This window comes from Diceros bicornis, chromosome 31, assembly GCF_020826845.1.
Source record: "Diceros bicornis minor isolate mBicDic1 chromosome 31, mDicBic1.mat.cur, whole genome shotgun sequence".
NCBI lineage: Eukaryota > Metazoa > Chordata > Mammalia > Perissodactyla > Rhinocerotidae > Diceros > Diceros bicornis.
The window spans coordinates 12,262,476-12,283,135 of NC_080770.1; the positions used below are offsets into that span (position 1 = coordinate 12,262,476).

At 47.3% G+C, this 20,660-nt stretch overlaps 1 protein-coding gene across 1 annotated transcript; it reads right to left on the bottom strand.

Annotated features, from left to right (window-relative positions):
• Positions 1–10,740: 10,740 nt before the first annotated feature.
• Positions 10,741–19,843, bottom strand: LOC131395528 (pregnancy-associated glycoprotein-like). Its single transcript, XM_058527394.1, has 9 exons — positions 19,791–19,843; positions 18,706–18,865; positions 17,707–17,824; positions 17,499–17,617; positions 16,104–16,303; positions 13,962–14,078; positions 12,417–12,561; positions 12,227–12,325; positions 10,741–11,044 (listed from the first exon to the last, which is right to left on the bottom strand). The coding sequence occupies exons 1-9, from the start codon at positions 19,841–19,843 to the stop codon at positions 10,892–10,894; spliced, it is 1,164 nt and encodes a 387-aa protein (XP_058383377.1). The 3' UTR covers positions 10,741–10,891.
• Between the last annotated feature and the right edge of the window lie 817 nt (positions 19,844–20,660).

Sequence of the window (20,660 nt, forward strand, 5' to 3'; positions counted from 1 at the left end):
ATACATTTGATTTTCCTTAATTTTTATTAAATTTAATCACATATTAGAATTTTTAACCCTTAGAAACCTTAATTTTTAAGTAAAAACTAAGTAAGCAATTATGAACTGTCTTTTACATTAGCATTTTGTGGCTTGAGAAATTTATAAACACTTTTTGTAATTTTAGAAACATGTTACTTTATAGTACAATCTTTTAACAGCACACAAGACATGTTTACCAATAGACCTAAAACACCTTTTAGTTTTTTTGTACTAAGAAGCCAAAGGCAGACAAATTTGTGCTTAGTAATCAATTGTTAATATTTTATCTTGCGTGGAAATGACCCAGATACTCAATAAATTTTTATCATTTAACTTAATTTAGCAAAACTCTCAAGCTGTAAGTTACCAAAAAGATTTTGGAAGCTATTTTTTAAGTACATATACCATAATACATAATTATTGCACTTAAAAGCTCTTATCCATTTTTATTTATTGAAATTAGTTTTTTAAATAATTATGTTTAGATTACTCACAAAAACTTCATTTGCCATTAAAGCAGTTAGCCATCATCTTAAGTGGTTTTAAGTACATAGAACATAACACACAATTATTGTTAAAAAGTTCCCCAAAAAACTTTCATCCTTTTCACATCTATTTCGTTTATTTGTTCCCAATTCTTATATTTAGACTGTTTACAAAACCCTCATGAGACATCAGACAGAAACAGTTATTATTCTGTTATTACTTTTGCTGACAAATTTTGTAACAGAGATAACATGTCTGTATCGTATCCAACGTTGATAACTTTGAAAACATATTTATTTTAAATCAAACCAGCAAACTTAAACAGGCTTTCATTTCCCTAAGATCATTTTATATCATGTTAAATAACTTTGGATATTAGAAGTTTCTGCATATCCATCAAAGACCACACTCCATTATGAGAGGTCTTGAGTCTTTTCTTTCCATGCTGACCTCAAGGTGGACTCATCTGAAACATAGGTTTCCCAGAATGGCCATAGCAATTCCAAATTATCTTAAAAGTTGACTTATTTTCACTTGCTTAATTTTAGATCAGGAATTTGGGGGAGTTGAAGGGGGGAAGCTCAGCAGGAGAGGAGAGAGGAGCAGCAGATTTGGCCTCGGTTGCTGCCATGTTTAATTATTTAATTATTTTCTTTTAAAGAGGCAGTGAAGTATTCCCGATTTCATTTAGAAGCCTCAAAAAATTAAAATAGGGTTCCCATTGGTTCTTTAACTTTGTAGCTGGCTTTTTCCAATTGCATATGTAAATACACCAGTTTGGGTAAACTGAAATTGCCCTATTTTGGCCATTTTAAAGTGAGATCTCCTTTAGTATGTTTAACATTGCCTGAAGGGCAGATTTATATGTTCTTACAATATGAAGCAGGGAAACATTCCCTTTCCCCAGTGAGACACAGATGTTTATCCCCACAATACAATCTATAATACAATCAGGCAGAAGAGATGTAATGATTTTACATAAAGCCCATTTAAATATATCAATTTTTACAAAACTTTATCTTAATTTTATCAATTTTTATACTTCTCATTGCAAATGTTTTAGAATTCTATTAACAAGATTCACTATTACAATACTGTGTAGGGGAAGCATTCCCAGCCAGAAATAACATCTATTTCCAAAAACACATTCATGCAAAGTTGATGTAACCTCTTTATATAATATTAGCTTAAACACTTTAATCTTTATAGTCTTATCAACCTGAGCAGCCTAACTGTTGCCCCAAACACTTGTTGGTCAGGTTTCTTATTGTGATTTCTTCCTTTTTAAATTTTTCAAACTGGGGTGACTAGAACAGTCCTGCCTGAGGTCCTTTAATGTGTGTGTGGGGGGCCAGTAGGGGGTCCCTTTAGCCCACCCAACCTTAGGCAGTGTTTTATTAAAACCTTTGTTTTAACTTTATTCATGTCTGTTCCATTCATCTCATTTTTCTTTTTAATAACTAGTTAAAGATTTCCATCCTGCTGAGTTGAGTCTTGTGACTCCTCCATTTCTGATTTTTTTATTTCCCCCCTTTAATATTTATCTGATTTAATCCACTGTCTTCTTTACCTTCTTATTATTTTTTAACTCCTCTAAAAATTTCCACCTTGTTGAGAGGAGTCCCTTTTTTCTCTCCCAGCTTCCCTTCACTCCTCTGTTAACTCAATGCCTTCATCATATCTGTAAGACCATGAAAAGAAGCTGAAACCCCAAGTTTAATTAAGTTTTCAAGACTAGTCATCGTATTTTCCTTTTAATTTGGTCTTTTCATAGGTACCGATAAAACAGCTGTTTATGATGAGAGCTCTCTAAAACTTTTCCAACTTAAGGATCCACTGTTTGCCCATTTTTTTTCCTCTGGAATTTGAAGACTCCGGAGTCTATTGCGGCCATGTGGTCTTACAAGAGAAAACCATCTTTTTCTTGGTCATGGGCTCGTTGCTGAATATAGCCCATCTAGCCAAGAGGTGGCCCAGAGGCTTTTCCTGGGAACAGATGGAGTTCCCCCCCTTTCAGAATAACAAACATACAGAACAGACAGCCAGGCAGGATCTCAAACAGAACAGACAGGTGCACCCAACAGATTCTGGGTAAAAGTCCTACAACTATTACCACTCCGGTAGGACACCTTATTAGCAAGATGGCCCTGCCTCTGAAAGAGACAGGGGCTCAGAACGAGGGGAAGGTGTTGCACCCGAGGCAACTTACCCTACTCCAGATTGAGTCCATCGACTCAACAGAAGCAAAAACAAACAAATAAACAATTCTAGAGCCTGTTTCCTTGCCATAAGAAAATGTGCCTAAGGTCAGCGGTGCCGCATCAGATGGAAAGTACCAGGGGCGGTCCCTAGGGCAAAGCACCCAGGCAGTTGCTGGACTGCTTCCCAGGAAATTTCAGTCAGCCCAGGGCCACAGAGCCACGGTCAAAGAGCCTCCCACCTGACTCTCCAAATTGTTACTGGCCACATACACAGGTTCTTTACCTACCACACAAGAGGGGCCAAATGAAAACTGGAACGCCAGGCTTATGGCAAGGAAAGAGTTTTTATTTCAGATGACATCAGCTGGGAGATAAGAATGAGCCCTCAAATTTGTCCCATCTCCCCAAAAGATGGACCACAAGTGGTTTTAAGTATTCCGAGGAATGTGGCTGCTTGTAGGGAGGGGAAGCCTGTGGCCTTGCTGGTTGGTGCTTTCCCACCAGCCTGCATTGGGCCTTATGAGACTGCTTGCGGGTAGGGGGATAGCAAGATAAGGGAATCTGCAGGTGGGTGTCCTTGGTTGTCTGCCTCTGTGGTGGATGGTGGATTCTGGCACCAGGAAGCCAAGGAGTTGAGGTTTGGGAAGCTTCAGCTTCTTGATATTCTCCCGATATCAGTTTCCCTGTAATAAAACTTCAAAAGACCCATTACTAGCCAAAACTTCAGTGTATGCCCAGAGTGAGGCCATCTGGGCTTTTAACAATATGTAGCTTCTATTTGCCTTGTGAAGCTCATGGATACAAAGGTTTAAAAACCCAATATTTACATATGAATGCAACTTAGAGAAGCAGGGAAAGGGGATGGGTGCTTTTGGTTTTAACCCCATATACGCCGGGTTTAACGTAGGGGAACTGATATCAGGGCTGGCATCACTGGGTCATTGACAGAATAAAATAGGTCCATCATAAGCAACAGCAAAATATAAGGCCCTTCTCTCCTCGCTTCTGTTGTGGGGAGGAAAGAAATGGGACCTTGGTTATGGTCAGATGGTCAGAGGCCTATGACAACATTACGAGAAACGAAATCACTCATAAATTCCCCTTCTTAATGTAAACATATTCTTTTTTTGAATAATCTCTTTATTTTTTTTCTTGGCATGAAACCATTTAAAAAATGTTTAACTTTTTACTCTGAAAATATTTCAAATCTACAGAAAAATGGCAAGAACAGTGCAACAAGCTCCTATATACACTTCACTCGGATTCACTCATTATTGACATTTTACCATATTCACTCTCTCTCCACACACACACACACACACACACAGAGTTATTATTTTGGTTGAATAATTTGAGTCAGTTGCAGACATCATGACCCTCTACTCCTAAATCTTTCATGTGTGTTGCCAAGAATGAAGACATTGACTTCTATGACCACAGTACACAGATCACATCCAGGAAATTTAACATTGGTACAATACTATTATCTAATACACGGCATATACCCAAATTTCACCTGATGTCCTGAGATTGTCCATTTTAGTGATTTTTTTTTCTGGTCCAGGATTTGATCCAGGATCATGGATTAGTTTTGGCCGCCTGGACTCTTCCCGCCCCTTCCGTCTGGAACAGCTGCCTTTGTTGCTCATGACATTGACAGCTGTGAGGTGTGCAGGCCAGCTGTGCAGAATGTCCCTTGATTGGGGTTTGTTTGATGTTTTCTTATGGTTAGATTCAGGTTGTGTGTTTGTCAGCAGGAACATCACAGAATTGATGCTGTGTCCTTCTTGGTGCATCATATCAGGAGGCACGTGGTGTTGGTTTCTCCCGTTAGTGGTGATGTGGTCTTTGATTATTTGGTTAACATGGTGTCTGCTGCCAGATTCTCCATGGCAGTGACTGTGTTGTGATTGCTAAGATATGCTGCAGCGAGATATTTTGGGACTGTATAAATAACCTGTTCTCCATCAAATTTTCACCCAAAGTTTAAACATCCTTTGATGATTTGTGCCTGAATCAATTATTGAGGTGATGGCTTTAGAGTGCTAATTTTCAAACTCTATCATTTCTTCTATATTTTTAAATTATCAATCTGTGGTGAGGAAGAGCTTTCCTTTCTTCCTATGTATTTATTTATCTGTTTGCATTTATTGATCAGTAGGGACTCATAGATTTTTGTCCTAGTTGATGAGTTATAATCCATTATTATCATTATTTATTTTCATGTTTAAATTGTCCTGGATTTGGCCCATGGAAACCCCTTTAATGTGACTCCTGTATTCTTTTGACACATCCCAGCATTCTTTGTGTTTATTGGTATAATGGGCTGAATTGTGTTCCTTCCAAATTCGTATGTTGAAGTCCTAACCCCCAAGTACCTCTGAATATGACTGTATTTGGAGATAGAGTCCTTAAAGTGGTGATTAAGATTAAATGAGCTCACCAGGGTGGGCCCTAATCCATTATGACTGGTGTTCTTATAAGAAGAGATTATGACACACACATGCACAGAGGAAAGACCATGTGAAGACACAGGGAGAAGACGACCATCTACATGCCAAGGAGAGAAGTCTCAGTAGAAACAACCCTGTCGACACCTTGATCTCAGACTTCCAGCCTCCAGCACTGTGAAGAAATAAATTTCTGCTGTTGAAGCCACCCAGTCTGTGGTATTTGTTAGGGCATCCCGAGCTGCCTAAGACAGTCCGCAATGTCCACACTTCTTGCTTTTGCAGAGTTGTACTCAGCATGGACTGATGACACAGTGTTTTCTTAACATTAATTTCACACAACATCCCCCAATTTTTTATTGAGCATCTATGATGTTCCAGGCCCTATTTTAGGACTGGGGATCCATCAAGGAACAAGAACAGACCCAAATCACTGCCCTCCAGAGTTTCCATCCCAGGGAAGGAGGCAGGTAATCACAGGATAAATAAATACATTACACAGTGTGTGAATGTGATGCTGGAGGGGAGTGAAAGGAAGGGGACAGGGAGTGTCGGCGAGGGTTGACGTTTAGATAGAGGGGCCACCGAAGTCTTCACTGAGGAGGAATTGTTTGAGTGTAGACCTGAGGGAGGAGACGGAGGAGTGTGTGTACTTGGGACCCACGAGTCAGGCTTCATTTTTCTTAATATGGGCAGAGTCCACACTCGTCACTTAAAGAGCCAGGAGCATACTCCTTCCTGGTGATAATTTCCTTGCTGTTAAAAACTAGAGTGGTTTCCAACATTCACTAGTATGAATGGATTTCCCAGGAAAGTATTTATAGCTAACAAATAATTTATAGCGAAATATATATATATGGAGTTTATTTGTCAAAGTGGGGTTAGCCAGTCTAAAGGCGGGAGAGTTGATGTGACAGTGGTTTCATGCCACTAAATAGCCATTTAAACAGGTGGAACCAATGAGGCAGTCCACCAGGAGCAAGACCTTGTAGTGCATGTGTAATACTCTCTTTGGCCACTAGGTGTCAGCCCTTCTCCATCAGTCCAAGGGTGACCTATTCTCCGGGCGTAGATTTCCTCCAGCAGGCAACCCCAGCAAAGATAAGGTCCTCTCTCTCCTGGAAGCCTCTGTCTTTTATAGAACAATGCTTAGCTTTGCCCCCATCGTAAAAGCTACCACGGAAAAAAGTAAGAAAAGCATAAGACGAGAGGAAAAATTGCCTGTCGTGCTGCCTCCTGGATATAACCACTGTTACACACTTTTGGTCTTTTTCTGGTGTATGTGAGAAATAGTGGTAGCACGTGCTACTATGTGACAGGCACTGTCCTAAAGATTTCCTGTAGATTAATTCACTTAATCCTCACTATAGACCTAGACGGTAGGGACTACTCTTTCCTGTTATTAGTTTAGTTATTTGTTGTACAGCCTGATTGAGATATATTTCATGTATCACAAATTCTACAATTTAAGGTGTAGAATTTGGTATTCTTTCATATATTTATGGATTCATACATCCATCATCATGATTTAATTTTAGAACATTTTCAATACCCCTCAAAGAAACCCCGTACACATTAGCAGTCAACCCCCGTTCCCATTCTTGCCCTTCCCCCCAACTAGGAGGGATTTTTCTTTTTTTATATTATTAATTAATTAATTTTTTATTGTAGTAAGAATATTTAACATGAGATCTACCCTCTTAACAAAGTTTTAAATGCGCAATACGGTATTGCTAATGATAGGCACTATGCTGTACGTCAGATCTCTAGAATTTATTCATCTTTCGTAACTGAAATTTCATGCCTGTTAAATAGCAACTCCCCGTTTCCCCCTCCTCCCAACCCCAGCCACCACCATTCCACTCTCTGCTTGTATAAATCTGACAATTTAGATATCTTGTATAGGTGAAATCATACAGTATTCATTCATCTGTGACTGACAATTCACTTAACGTAATGTCCTTGGATTCATCCATGTTGTCACAAATGGCAGGATTTCCTTCTTTTTTAAAGCTGAATAACATTTCATTGTATGAATATGCCACATTTTCCTTATCCATTCATCCGCTGATGGACACTTAATTTGCTTCTACCGTTTGGCTGTTGTGAGTAATGCTGTAATGAACATGACTGTACAGATGTCTCTTCGAACTCCTGATTTTAATACTTTTGGATAAATACCCAGAAGTGGGATTGCTGGATCCTATGGTAATTCTATTTTTAATTTTTATTTTATAATTTTTTTTTGCTGAGGAAGATTCACCCTGCACTAACATCTGTTGCCAATCTTTCTCTTTTTTTGCATGAGGTAGATTAGCCCTGAGCTAACATCCATGCCAGTCTTCCTCTATTTTGCATGTGGGACACCATCACAGCGTGGCTGGTGAGTGGTGTAGGTCCGAGACCGGGATCCAAACCTGGGCCACTGAAGTAGAGGGTGCAGAACTTTAACCACTCAGCCACAGGGCCAGCCCTTCTATTTTTAATTTTTTGAGGAACATCCACACTGTTTTCCACAGCAGCTGCACCAGTTTGCGTTCCCACCAATGGTGTACAGGGCTCCACATCCTCACCCACGCCTGTAATCTTTTGTGTTTTTGATAATAGCCATCCTAACAGGTGTGAGGTGATAGCTCATTGTGGTTTTGATGTGCATTTCCCTGATGCTTAGTGAGAGAGGAACTATTCTTATCCCAAATTACAGAAGAGGAAACTGACGTCCAGAGATGAACTTGCCTAAGGTCACATGACTGGTACATGTCAGAGCTGGGATTTGAACCCAGCAGAGAAGCCCCAGGACGTGCATGCCTGGTCTGTGTGCTGCACTGTCTTCTGTGGGCTTAGCAACCCTGGGATCAAGCTATTTTGTGTTCTCTTCTTTTCTCTTAACATTACATTGGAATTATTTCTCATAACATTAAACATTCCTTTAAAACACAATTTTAAGGTGGCTGCATGATGGTCTATCTATGCTGTGGATGCTCTAATGCCCATCGGGATGTTCCAGACTTTCCCCTTTGAAAGAGCCACTGAGGATTACATCCTTGCTCATTCACGTTTGTGGGCACTTCTGATCATCGCCTTAGCATAAATCTTAGAAACAAAATTGCTGAGAGAAATGCCATACATATTTTAAGGACAAATCATCTCCAAAAAGATTGTACCCATCTACACTTTTACAAGAAGTGTTTGAGAGCTAGCTTTTTCCTCTTTTCCTTTTTCCTTTCCTTTTTCCTTTTCTGCTTTCACATTCTCTCTCACCAAAGGCTATAAATCTGTTGGTCTGGATAAAAGCAGAGAAGAGTGGGAGATTTTTGCTTTGAAGATCAGAGTTTATCCTCATGTTGATGGCACAACCACAAATACAGAGCCTCAATAACGTTGGCTAATTGATGGCCACCAGCTCCATCCCTGGCCTTGGGCTCATTTAGGGCAGCAAAGCCTGACCTTTCACAGTTAATGTAACAGTGGTGAGCCACGCAGACACCATGCGTGTCTCCCGCCATAGAGGCAGCAGTGTGCTGCAGTGAAAGCAGTGACTAATTCATCCATTCATTTATTCAACATGTGTTTATTGAAGGCCCACTATGTGCCCGGCACCGGGGGCTGGAGCCAGAAGATGGGAGGAGAGGTCCGTCATCTGTCAATGGGGACAACATTATCTGCCTTGAAGGGGGTCATGGGGAGACAGCGAGAGAGCATCTGTCATCCATTGGAGCTGACATTCTTACTCTTATTGGTGGTTTCTGACCAATAGAGAGAGACCTTGCTCATGGTTCCATGAAGACCTACTTTGAAAATGAGTTTTACAAACAGTTCACCTGAGTGTCCATTAAGCCCAGTTCATATTTACTGTTTGTTTAAAAACAACACCAATTCTGACTCCCGCTTTTCCCTGCCCTCTATCAACTCTGGATCTCTTTTGCTTCCCCTTATGCTGACCATAATCCTGTGTCATCCCAAAGGGACTGGGTAAATGTAACCGTGACCACACAGCGGATTTGCACACAGATGGTAACTGCAGGGTTTGGGGGTGTGTTTCAGGGTGGGGTGGCAGGATTGAAGTTGATGTCACCCCCCGGAAGCCTCTCTCTGCTCCCTGAAGAGAAAGCCCATCACTCCTCCGGCCTCCCACCAACACCTCCACTGTTTTCTGCGTCGGGCACTCACCACTGGGGGCTATAGTTTGTCTCTTTTTATTTCTCCCTGACTCAGCCGTGGGTTCCTAATCCAGCCCACGGGTCCACCACAGTGCCCGGCACACAGGAGGTGGTCAGTAAATATGGACAGAACGAGAGGATGACGAAGGGAGGAAGACATCCCTGTGGCTACTATTTGTCTCACCTGAGTGAAGCACAGTACTATGCATTGAGATGGGCGCTGTTTCCCACCGTATTTACTCTTTCCATCTCCTTCTTCCATCCGGGCCTCCTTCCCTCTGCCTTCTGACCCCTGCTGCCCCCATACTGGGCCTCTACCCAGGTCAGAAGACGTGATGTCCCCATCCCAAACTTGCCAAACCATGGCAGCTCGAACCAAAGGGTTTCACAGCTATACCCCTGGAGGAGGTGCAGGATGGCATGCTCTGGAAGGCTGAAGGCTTTGTGCACCCTGAGTCCCCCTTTATATGAGAGTTCACCTCCCCAAGACAGTCTTGGAGGCCAAGGGAAGGGCCATGCTGGGGGTCTGAGGGGTGGGGATGGCTCAGGCATCCGCATGGACCTGTCACTTGGGAAGCAGGACTGGAAAGGACATTGCAGGTGTGGGTGGCTGAAAACTGGTGACTGGGGTCTTTGCCGGCCTGTTTGGGGGCCAGAGTGGAACCATCCCAGTTTTGAGAGCCTCACTGAGAGAATCCCTGGAGCAGAAGGCCACTGCTGGAAAGAATAGAGTCTATTTTTATTATCCTTTACTATCCTTCTGAATGAGGATTTGCGGATATTAGTGGGGTAGTCACAAACTTTCCCATCTGTCTAGCACATCTTCTGCCATTCCTTTTGGGGACTGGTCCTCTCCAGCTCCAGCCACGTGGTTCTGGAGAAAACTGTCAATCATGTCCACATCACAGGTGAGGCCACCTGACCAAGGAGAGCCAATCAGAGTACCCCATGCCAGAGACCCATGATGATTGGTCCAAGGCTGGACTCATGACCTGAGGTGGACCAATCAGAGTCCTCCCTGGTACCCTGATATTTTCTGAGCCTCGTTCCTTTCCCATTAGATGCCTTAAAGATGTAAAGCTCTGGAGCAGGCAGCAGCAAAGTCCTTCACCATGCGCAGAAGGCTGAGAGAAGAAAGCTGTCAGGCAAAGAGAATCAAGATGAGAGATGGGAAAGAGGGAGGGAGAGAAAGAGTGAGCTGATAGCTTTGGATTTCTTGGGTCCAGTCACCGAGATCTTTGGAGCTGCTCTGGTTCCTGCATCCTGGATCCTCAGCACCCTTCCAGTAAAGTCTCCCTTTGGGTTTAAGCCGGTTGGAGTTTGGCTCCTCTCACCTGTGGTCCAGACTCGATTCTAGAGTCCTGCCTGATTCTGATGCACCGACCCAACCCATAGAGAGGCATCCATTCGTATTAGCACCATTGGAAATAAGATCTTTATTCTCTACTGAGAATAGGGCTTTGCAGACCACCAAACACAGTTGGAGCCAGTGCCTCCAAGTGGGAATGCCCCGAATGTGTGTGCGGGGGTGTGTTTGGGGTGGCCTGGATGCTTCCTGGAGCAGCCTCAGCATTTACACCGCCTTAGCCAGTCCAATCCTGTTGTTTGCTCGATCGAAAATGGTGAAATACAGCCTCAGGAAGACGTCACCCAGGATCCAGACCTCCGAGGTGAACAAGTGGCCCATGCCCTTGTCAAAACTGCTGAAGCAGGTGCCCAAACGACCCTGGAGAAGACAGAAACACACACAGTCAGCCTGAGCCCTCAGCTGCCAGCCCTTCCACATCCGGGGCTGGCAGCTTCTCGGTTTTATTTACCTTGATTTTATCCGAGCCAACTGGCTCTTTCAGCAGCTGCAGAAGTGGGGTGCCCGCCTAGGAACCAGAACCACCTGTAGTTCTCCTCACACTGTGCTGTGTTTGGGCTGTTCCCTATGCAGAGAATGCCCTTCCTTCTCCCTCCCCCTCTCTCTGTCTGAGTGAGCTCAGCCCCCTCTGGGCAGCGTCCCGGACCACCGCGCCCACCCTCCTCGGCCACTCCAGGCTAGGATGTGTGGTTTCCCTGGTGCTCCCCGTGTCTGCAGCACTCGTCATGCCAGATCAGCCCCAGGCGCCACTTTGCACAGCTCCCTGGGGTTCCACTTGCCTGGATCCCGGTGTAGACCTGCCTCCACCCAAGCAGGCCTCCTCGTGCCTCCGTAAGGCTGAGGGCTTAGAATTATTTAAATTCCCTCTCTTCCTCAAAGCCTTCCTCGAACCCGTTCACACTCCTCTGAACTCCCACCGGGAGCTGACATTCATACCAGGTGCTGTGTGGCCCCTGAGGATCTCTTATTCATGTCAGCATCTAATAACCCCACTACGGGGGTTGGGGGACTGGTACCCCATTTCACAGACAGGGAACTGGGCCTTAGCAAGGGGAAGTTGCAGCCCAGGATGAGGGTAACCATATTATTTATCATCCACACCAGGACACTTTTGAGACGGGAAGGGAGCACTGTTAATAACTATGATGGGACAGCACACTGGGACTGTCCCCAGCCAACCCCACCTGTCACTATTCCTTTGCCTATTTCAGGAACTGCTGTAGCAGGCTTTCCATGTTCCTCCGAGCACCCGGGTCTAACTGAAGCTCCTCGAGGGCAGAGGCCCGGGGTGTCCCATCTCCTCATACCCAGCACCGGGCTGGCACCCAGTGGTTGCTCCATATTTATTTGAGGATGTTTCTCCTAGACTGCCCCTTGCTATCCAGAGGTTTGTTTTGTGGGCGGCACCAGCCCAGTGAGGGGGCTAGGCAGCATCTGCAATGACATGGCTTGGCCTCCAGGGGGCCTCTTCTTCCCAGCTGCAGCCCAGCAGTTCCCAAAAGGCCCAGACTTGAGGACCAGCCCCCAGGGGTGGCCCCTCACCTTCTGGATGTAGGCACTGGCTGGCACTGGGTAGCCGACACCGTTGATGGTGAAGACGACGTCAGGCAGGGTGTTGACGGTGTCACAGTTGATGATGTACTGTCAGAGAAAGAGGCAGAGAGAAGGTTGGCCCAACTGACCGATCGGAGTGTAGAGAGCCCCATAGTGACCCCGTGGCATGACCCTTCACCTCGCCGGTGTTGGAGGGCCTGGCCTGGATGATCCTCTGGATGTTGAGGATGGCGTCATGTGGGCCAATCAGCAATGAGGTCCCAGTATCCATAATGGCCTGGCAGCCACCATGACAAGCAACAACCTTCCCATTCATGGAGATGCTGAGAGACAGGGAGACAAAGCAGGCACCAAAATCACTTCCCCGCCACTGCCCCCTCCCTGGCTGTCTCCAGAACAGCCCCTGTCATTCCCTTTGCTCTGGTCACACTGACCTTCTCTGACTTCCTTCTTGCTCTTGTAATGCACCAAGCCCTTTCGTGCCTCAGGGCCTTTGCACGTGCAGGGGGTGGGTGGGGGTGGGGCCCTTCCTCGAACTGCCCGCACCCCCTTTGTCTGGGTAATTTCTCCTCTTCCTCCAGGTTCCAGCTTCATTGTCACCTTTTCAGGGAAGTTTTCCCCCAGACTAGAGCCAGGTCCTGGCTTGGTCATTCTTGGCATATCCTTACTCATTTCTAGCATGTATCTAAGTGGTAATTGATCATTTGCGTGACTTGTTGTTTCACGTATGTCTGCCCTATTAGATGGTGAGGTCTGTAAGAGCAACTTGTATCCTCAGTGCCTCCCTCAAGTGCCCAGCACACAGCCAATGCTCAACATATGTTTGTTGAATGAATGAATGAATGAGGGACAACTAGAGACATGTATCTGGTGTCTGACCAAGGATGGAGGCATGCCGTGAAGATGGAGGTTCTCCTGGGCAGCAGATGCTCAGAGTGGTGGGAAGGGACCTGCAGGCTGCTCCAGGAGAGGTTGTCTCCCCTCCAGCCTCCCGGCTCAGACGCTGAGGCACCTGGCCAGGCAATACCCGAGCTAGCCCAACAGGCAGGATGTGGGCCTCCAAAGGCCATTTTAAGCTTTTGTCTGATGGTATCACACAGAATCCCATCAATTATTGCCCCTTGTTCTCAGGCCACTCTGGGATTCGCAGCTTCCTGATTTTCTCTGTCACAGCCCCTGTCCCACTGTGTGCCCGGGATGGGGGTCAGGGGGGTGTCTCTTTGTATGATTTGCTTCTGGGTCTCCAGAATGAAGCTGACCTCTCTCCACTGCTGGATGGCTTCTCCTTGGGGTGACCATCCCTCCTGGCTTGCCCAGGACATTGCCTGTTTTCAAATTGGTGATGTCGCTTACTGCGAACCTCCGCTGTCCCGGGTGACCAGGGATGGTGGTCCCCTTATCATGACCCCCGTCAGATTGGTGGAATTCTCCCTGATCCCCTTCTCACCGCAGCCCTCCCCACGTGCACTAGCCTCTTCCCAGAGAGAGCTCAGTTCCCCAGGCCCCCTTCTCCGGCCTGATCCACTTCTCTGGTCTGGCCCCGGTCAGGAGGCCTGGGGCGATTATGAACCCGTAGGCGGTGTGTATGTCTGTGTGTGTGTTTCTGTCTGTCTGTGTGTGTTGCATGCATCTGTATGTGTCCACATGTGTCTGTGTGTCTGTGCATGCATGCATGTGTGTGCTTGGGGGTTTGCGGGGATGGCCCCCAGAGGGAGGGGCTTACCTGTCCATGGATATTTGCCAGTAGGTGCATTTGGACACGGGCACCCAGTGGAGCTCTCCGGTGTAGTAGGAAGGGTCCACCCCGCCAAACATCACCACGCTGCCCTTCTGGCCCTTGCTGAGGGGGAGGAAGAGGAACGCCTCATTGTGAGGGTAGAATAGTGGGGTCTTTTCTCAAGCTCATCGACACACCAGGCCCTGTCTTAGGGGCCGTGCATATCATCACTCACTTATCCACACATCACACCGCTCCATGGAGTAGACACTACTATCATCTCCACTTTACAGTCTGGGAAACTGAGGCACGGAGAGGTTGAGTACCTGCCCAGGGTCGGTCACATGGCTAATCAGTGCCGAAGCTGAGGTTCCAACTCGGACATTCTGGCTGGGCTACGACCACCCACCCCTCTGAAGAGGGCCATGTCCTGCCAGCGATCAGAGCGCTCGGAGATGCAGTTGGAGGATGCTGTGCTGGAGGGGGCTGGCCTCCAACTCCCCTAGCCTGTCATTTTTCAGAAAAGCTGAGGCCTAAGGGATGCTAAGGGCCGTGTGTTCAGGCTCACACAGGGCCCATCACAGCCTGCACCTGTGGCGTCCACAGGGCCCTACACCTTTGCTGTTCCTGTCTTGAAATTCCTGATACTTTTTGAACACAGGGCCTCCCCTTTTCGTTTTGCACTGGCTCCTGCAAAGTATGTGGCTGGCCCTGGGCTCATGGTGAAATCTCAGAGAGGGAGGAAACGTCCCCACAGATCCCTCCCCTTCCTTCCACATCGAATCTATCGGCAAATCCTGTCGCCTCTTCCTCCAACATGCACCTTGACTCCCTCCACTGCTCCCCCTCTTCCCTTCACCTCCCTGGACCAAGCTGCCACCCTCTCTCTCCTAAAGAGGCTGTGGCAGCCTCTTCCCTGGCCTCCCTGCCTCCACTCTGATCTGTCATTCTCCAGTGCGCACCCAGGGGGAGCTTTCAAAAGTGTAAGTCAGATCCTGTCTTGTCCCTGACACCCCCAGACTTCATCCCTCCCCCCTCCCTCCCTCCCAGTGCTCCAGCCACCCTGGCCCTGTTGCTGGTCCTTGGATGCTCCTTGAGGCCTTTGCACTCACTACCCGCCCCCATCTCCTGGAACTTTGCCTCTCAGGCCTAGCTCCCTCTCTTCATGGACTCTCAGCTCAGAGAGGCCTCCCCACCACCTCCCTAAAACCACATTCCCATCACCACCCATTGCTTTCACAGAACCAATTCTGTCTGGAGTTATCTTTTTCCTTTATTTATTTACTTATTCCTTGTTTGCCTTTTCTCCCTCTCGTCCATCTCCTTCACATGCACAGAGCAGCATCCAGCACATAGTAGGTGCTGAATAAATATTTGTTGAATGAATCATCTCCTTGGGTTGGGTACAAGTATTATGGAAGCTTAGAGAGGTTAAACAGCTTGTTTCAGTTCATGCTACAGAGCCGGGATTTGAAGTCAGGTCCCCCCAGAGCCCACAGCCTCAACCACACTCTTTGCCTCCTCCGCGGATCTATGGGGTCAACCTCCACCTTTGGCGGGAAGACATAATCTGTCAACAGGCGTCCTCCTCTAGAGGATGTCCCCCTCCCCGTGTCCTCCACCAGACCCTCCACAGGTCAGGGGACTTCAGCTTTTCCTGCCAGCAACTCCAGTCATGGGAGACCTGCTGATGGCTTCACCACCCACCATGGGGGCAGCCCTTCGGGCTGAGTTCAAGTCTTGCCACTATGAGGTCCTGACTGGGCAATCTTGTGCCATGCTCCTCTCTGAGCCTCAGTCCTCCCACCTGACACATGAGGGATTTGAACCACAGGGGCCAGCAAACTTTTCCTGTAAGGAGCCAGATCACCATTATTTTAGGCTTTGCAGGCTGCGTGATCTCTAGCACAGCTGCTCGACACTGCCGTTGTAGAGGAAAAACAGCCACAGACAAGATGGACATGAATGAGCGTGGCTGTGTTTCAATAAAACTTTATTTACAAAAACAAGTGGCAGGCCAGAGTTTGCTGACCCCTGGACTAGACTCTCTCTCAGGAAACTTCTGGATCAGACAGTCTATAATTTTTCCTGCCGCTGGAAGCATCTTACAGATAATCTGGAGAAAGGGCTTGTCCAGCCCAGACTTACCTGCTCAAGTAGAAGGCGAAGAGATTCTCAGAAATGAGGCCTTGGTTCCACAGGTTGTCGAAGACAGGGATGGCCCCTTTGACGCTCAGGGTGGGGTAGCTGAGGCCTACGATGCCGTCGAAAGCTGTGTATTCCATAAACTTGCCGGGTTCCTTCAGGCTCAGGCCAAATGCCTGGTTTACGTCGACAAGGCTCCCAATCTGTGGGAGAGGAGGGTGTTCCCGCGTACAGGTGTGGGACGTGGGGCTGGGCTGGGCTGGGGTGGAGGTGGGCACCTCTGAGAAAACCTGAGGCCTGACTGGGCCCTGGGCTGATCTCAGATGCTTATAAGATGCTGGAGCAAGAATGTGGGTTCCACTTGTCCGGCACAGAAGCAACTCCTGCTATTATCGTCTGAAGTTAGTCAAATGGGCCTGATCCCTTGTTTAGAGGTGGGCAAACTGAGACTCAGAGAGGGACCAGGTGGTTCCCACTTGAGGACAAAATGAGTAAAGAGCAAAATCATCTTCTTTTTGGCATCACTAAGATCTGAGGGCAGAAATGGAGTGAATTCCTTGCAATTCATTGTGGATCCTGAATCCGCCCAGGGAGATGAAATCATTACACCACATAGCTGCCAGGCTTCTTATGAAAATTCTGCCTGGGAAACACATTTTTGGATGTGTGTGTGTGTGTGTGTGTGTGCGTGTGTGTGTGTATGTGTGGACTCACACACTTTGGGGGAGGCGGTCAATAGTTTTTATTAGAGTCTCAAAGGCCCCCCAGAGGTAGGAACCTCTTTATGAGGGCCCGCCACATCTATGGCTCCCTGCTTTCCCTGCCTAGGTGCCTGGAGCCCTCGGCTGCCCCCAGAGCCCCAGGTTATTTCTGCCATCATGGAAAAAATACCCCACACCTGCTTGAGTCCTGACTCGCATCCCAGCTCTGCTGCTTACGAGGTATGTGACCTTGGCAAGGCCCTCACTTGCTCTGTTCCTCAGTCCCCTCATCTGTATCATGGAGATAATGATAGTGCCTGCGGCTGGGGTCGTGGCAGGATCGCACGTGTTATTACAGTGAAAGTCCCCGCAGGGTCCGAGAACACAAAAATGGGTGGTTTTCCCCACCTCTCCTTGCTCAAAGCAAAATCAGCCTTGAGCTAACATGGGAGAACGAGCTGCAAATCCACGTCCCCAGGCCCCTCCACACAATGACCCACTCTCTGGGTGAGTGATTCCGGGAGTGTATGTGTCCACAGGGGCACTATCTCCCCAGGGACACAGCCCCACCAGGCAGACGGCCAGCGGCTGGAGGACTTCAGAAAGATGGGTGCTCCCAGCTGACCCTGCATCGGGTCCTATAAGCAGCGGTTGCTCTCAGGGCCAGCCCTGCCTCAGCCTCTGGTTTCCACGTTACCTTAACAGTGTCGTAGCCAAGAAATCCTGACATCTTCCCGGTGCCGTAGGCGAGGTTGATGGGCTGGCCTGAGGCCACGAAGGTGGAGGACCGCAGAGGGTTGAAGGTATTGTGCTTGGCTGCAGACACAGGGGGTGAGCATCTGTCAGTCTCCTAAGGACCAAGGAGGAGGTGATGGGGGCACGAGACGGGGGTGGGGTGCACTCACCACAGGCCTGGCTGGTGCAGTAGATGGAGGGCACCCACATGTCAGCGGAGCCGGTGTCAAAGATGACCTTGAATTCCTGAGGGGGTGTTCCAATGCTGATGATGCCGACGTAGGCTAGCTGCCAGGGCCAAGGAGGGATGGTCAGGGCAGGCCTGGCTGCCCCAGCCAACCCCGATTCCCAGGGTGCCTGCCTCCATCGGGATGTCACATATCACCTAAAATCACTTTCCAGTGGCCCCCCCTCACAGCCTCTGCTCAGGCTGGTGCCTTCATTTGGAAAGCTCTCCAGTCTCCCCCACAGCTCTTTAAATTCTTCCACCCTTCAAGGCCCACCTTGAGTGCTTCCTCCTCCAGGCGGCCCTCCTAGGTCATCCCGGGTCACTTCCTCTAAACTCAAAACATGTGATATCCATGCTACACAGTTGGCCCTTTTATTTGACATTTATTTACTCTTTGCCCATCTCTCAGGCTGGGCTATGCATTCTTGAAGAAGAACGAGGCCTTTTGTCGTCAATAACAATAACCATAGGGTTAATCTTTGAGTGTCGCACGCCATAAAGGCTCAACAACTTTCTACTGGTGTCGTTCTTGGGCCTGGGGAGGCTGAACTTCCTCTGCCTGGGACATCAAACTTGATCTGCAGTTGGCTTTGTGGTTTGATCGGACACGCTCATTCTTCAACTATAACTCAGGGATTCGCTTAGTTCAGGAAGGACAAACTCCCTCCAACCAGGCGTGTGGTTCACAGGAGCCCAGTGACATATTGTTGGTACAGAAACAGATGTTTACCTGTCACCTGCTCATTGCTGGGCTGTCACCACAGACCAAGAGCCGAGGGTGGGTGTGCCCTCTCCTCTGGGGATGGGGTCCCTGTTCCCCAGAATTTCTGCCAGCCATCAGCCCAGCCCCTACATCCCGGCTCACACCTCCAGATGAGCCCCAGTGCTTGGCCGGAGCCCTAGGGGGCCCTGTGGTGTGCCAGCCTCCCCACACACTCACATCCAGGTAGTTCCTCATGGGTTCAAAAGTTACTCCAGAGTCCTGTTGTGTGTAAAGAAGCTCGTGGGTCAGACGGTAGGGGTACTTCTCCAGGTAGTCCTTCAGCATGTCTTTCTCCCTGAGGTTTTCTCGAATGGACTTGACCTTCATCAGAGGGATTCTTTCACCGTGCATTGGGAAAGGGAAGCAAATGAGTGACAGCTAGCAGCTGCCCCGTGTTACAGTATAACTGCCACACCTTGCATTGTAATTGCACTCTGTATTTTCCAGACATGTTTATGAGGGTCATCTTATTATCTGGACACAATGCAAAGACCATGACAATAGACCTAGGTTTGAGGACAGGTTCTGCTGTGTCATCTTGAGTAAGCCATATGGCCTTTCTGAGCTGCAGTTTCCCCATCTGTAAAAAATGGAATGATAATACCCCCCTCACATAGAATGTTCTGAGTATTAAGTGAGATGATGGATATAATGTACCCGACATATAGGAGGTCTTGACAATGACAGCCATTACTACTGCAATTGTCATCTCATGGTATCTTTCTCAAAGAAGCCCTGGGAGGAGTATTAATTAATAATAAATTAATAAAGTAAGGGGATAGAGAAACAAGAAAGAATCAAGATAGGAAAAAACACAGAGAATTCATGCACAAGAACATCCAAAGAGATGGAGAGATAAAAGAGAGAGTTACAGAGAGGGAGAAACAGAAACACATGCACACGGACGTGGAGAGAGAGCAGGGAGAAGACCTAGAAGCAAATGCAGGAGAAATACTGTACCCAGATGGGAGCGTGTCTGCAGCTGCACAGGTTGTGCACTGAACAATTCTGGGGAGTGCCATTCACATATCCCATGATGTGACTGGCACCCCTGGAGTTGTGCAACCCTACAGGCCTGCCCCTAGACCCCTGAGCCCCACAGTGCACACGGCAAACTACTCATCAGTAAACTGAGACTTGAACTTTAAGACAGTTAAGGAATGATTACGTTCCCTTCTCTACCCCAGGGTGGGTGGAACAACAAGAGGACGAAGAGAAAGAGCCCAGAGAGAGCTGATGCCACCTGCAGTCCCCCTACTTACATGACTAAACACTCTGAGAGGGCCACCAGCCCTAGGACCCCAAACCACTTCATGCTTCTTTTCTTCTCTCCATGCTTTGCTACTCACGAAAGAATGAGTTCTGAGCATGCAGTGGCCTGCAAGAGCTGCTCATTATATATGTTCTGACCTGCCTTAATCATCCATCCCCTTGAGGGCCACTAAGGGACCTGATAAGAAATACAAAGCTCCCTGATAAGATCTTTATCCCCATCAGCATTTGTGAGCAGGAGACTTAGAAATTCTCAGAATACAGAGATTTCTATTGTAATCTCTTCCTTGGGGCTTGGCTGAAAAAAAAAAAAAAAAAAAAAAAGCAACCAAAACCACACAGTCTAAGAAAGAGTGGGGCACTCTTGCTATCTTGGAGATAAAGCACTGCTAATAATGTGATAAAAATAAGTGCCATGTGCCACACTTGACATTTGTGATCTCATGCAATCTTCCTAGCGACCCCAGGAGGTGTGAATTTCTGTCTTGATTTGGAGAGGAGAGTGCCAGGAGTAAGAGAGAGCAAATGGCAAAGTGAAGACGTTGGGGGCAGCCCACTGACATACACGTGGCTTAAGGCAGTGGGACAGATGGCACAGATCAGGGGCACTTATGGTGTCAATCTGCTTCAAAGATCTAGGCTAGAGCAGTATTACAATTGCACAATTTTAATATTGGAAGAAATGTGATGCAGGCATCCAAAAGATATTTTATTCATCCAAGAAACATTTATTCAGGAGCCACTGTGCGCTGCAGTGTGGGCTAGATGCTGGAAAGTCAAAGTCAAATAAGACACAGGTGGTCCTTGTCTTTAGGGAGCTTGCAGTTTAGGGCAGGGCTCATGAACTCAAGGCCCAGGAG

Excerpts from the sequence above, each read along its gene's own strand:
- LOC131395528 (XM_058527394.1), bottom strand. The coding sequence starts at position 19,843 with ATGAAGTGGTTTGGGGTCCTAGGGCTGGTGGCCCTCTCAGAGTGTTTA. Across the intron at positions 18,866-19,790 it reads CTCTCAGAGTGTTTAGTCAT|AATCCCTCTGATGAAGGTCA; the intron begins GTAAGTAGGGGG and ends GCACGGTGAAAG. Across the intron at positions 14,079-16,103 it reads TTCGCCTTCTACTTGAGCAG|CAAGGGCCAGAAGGGCAGCG; the intron begins GTAAGTCTGGGC and ends CCTCCCCCTCAG.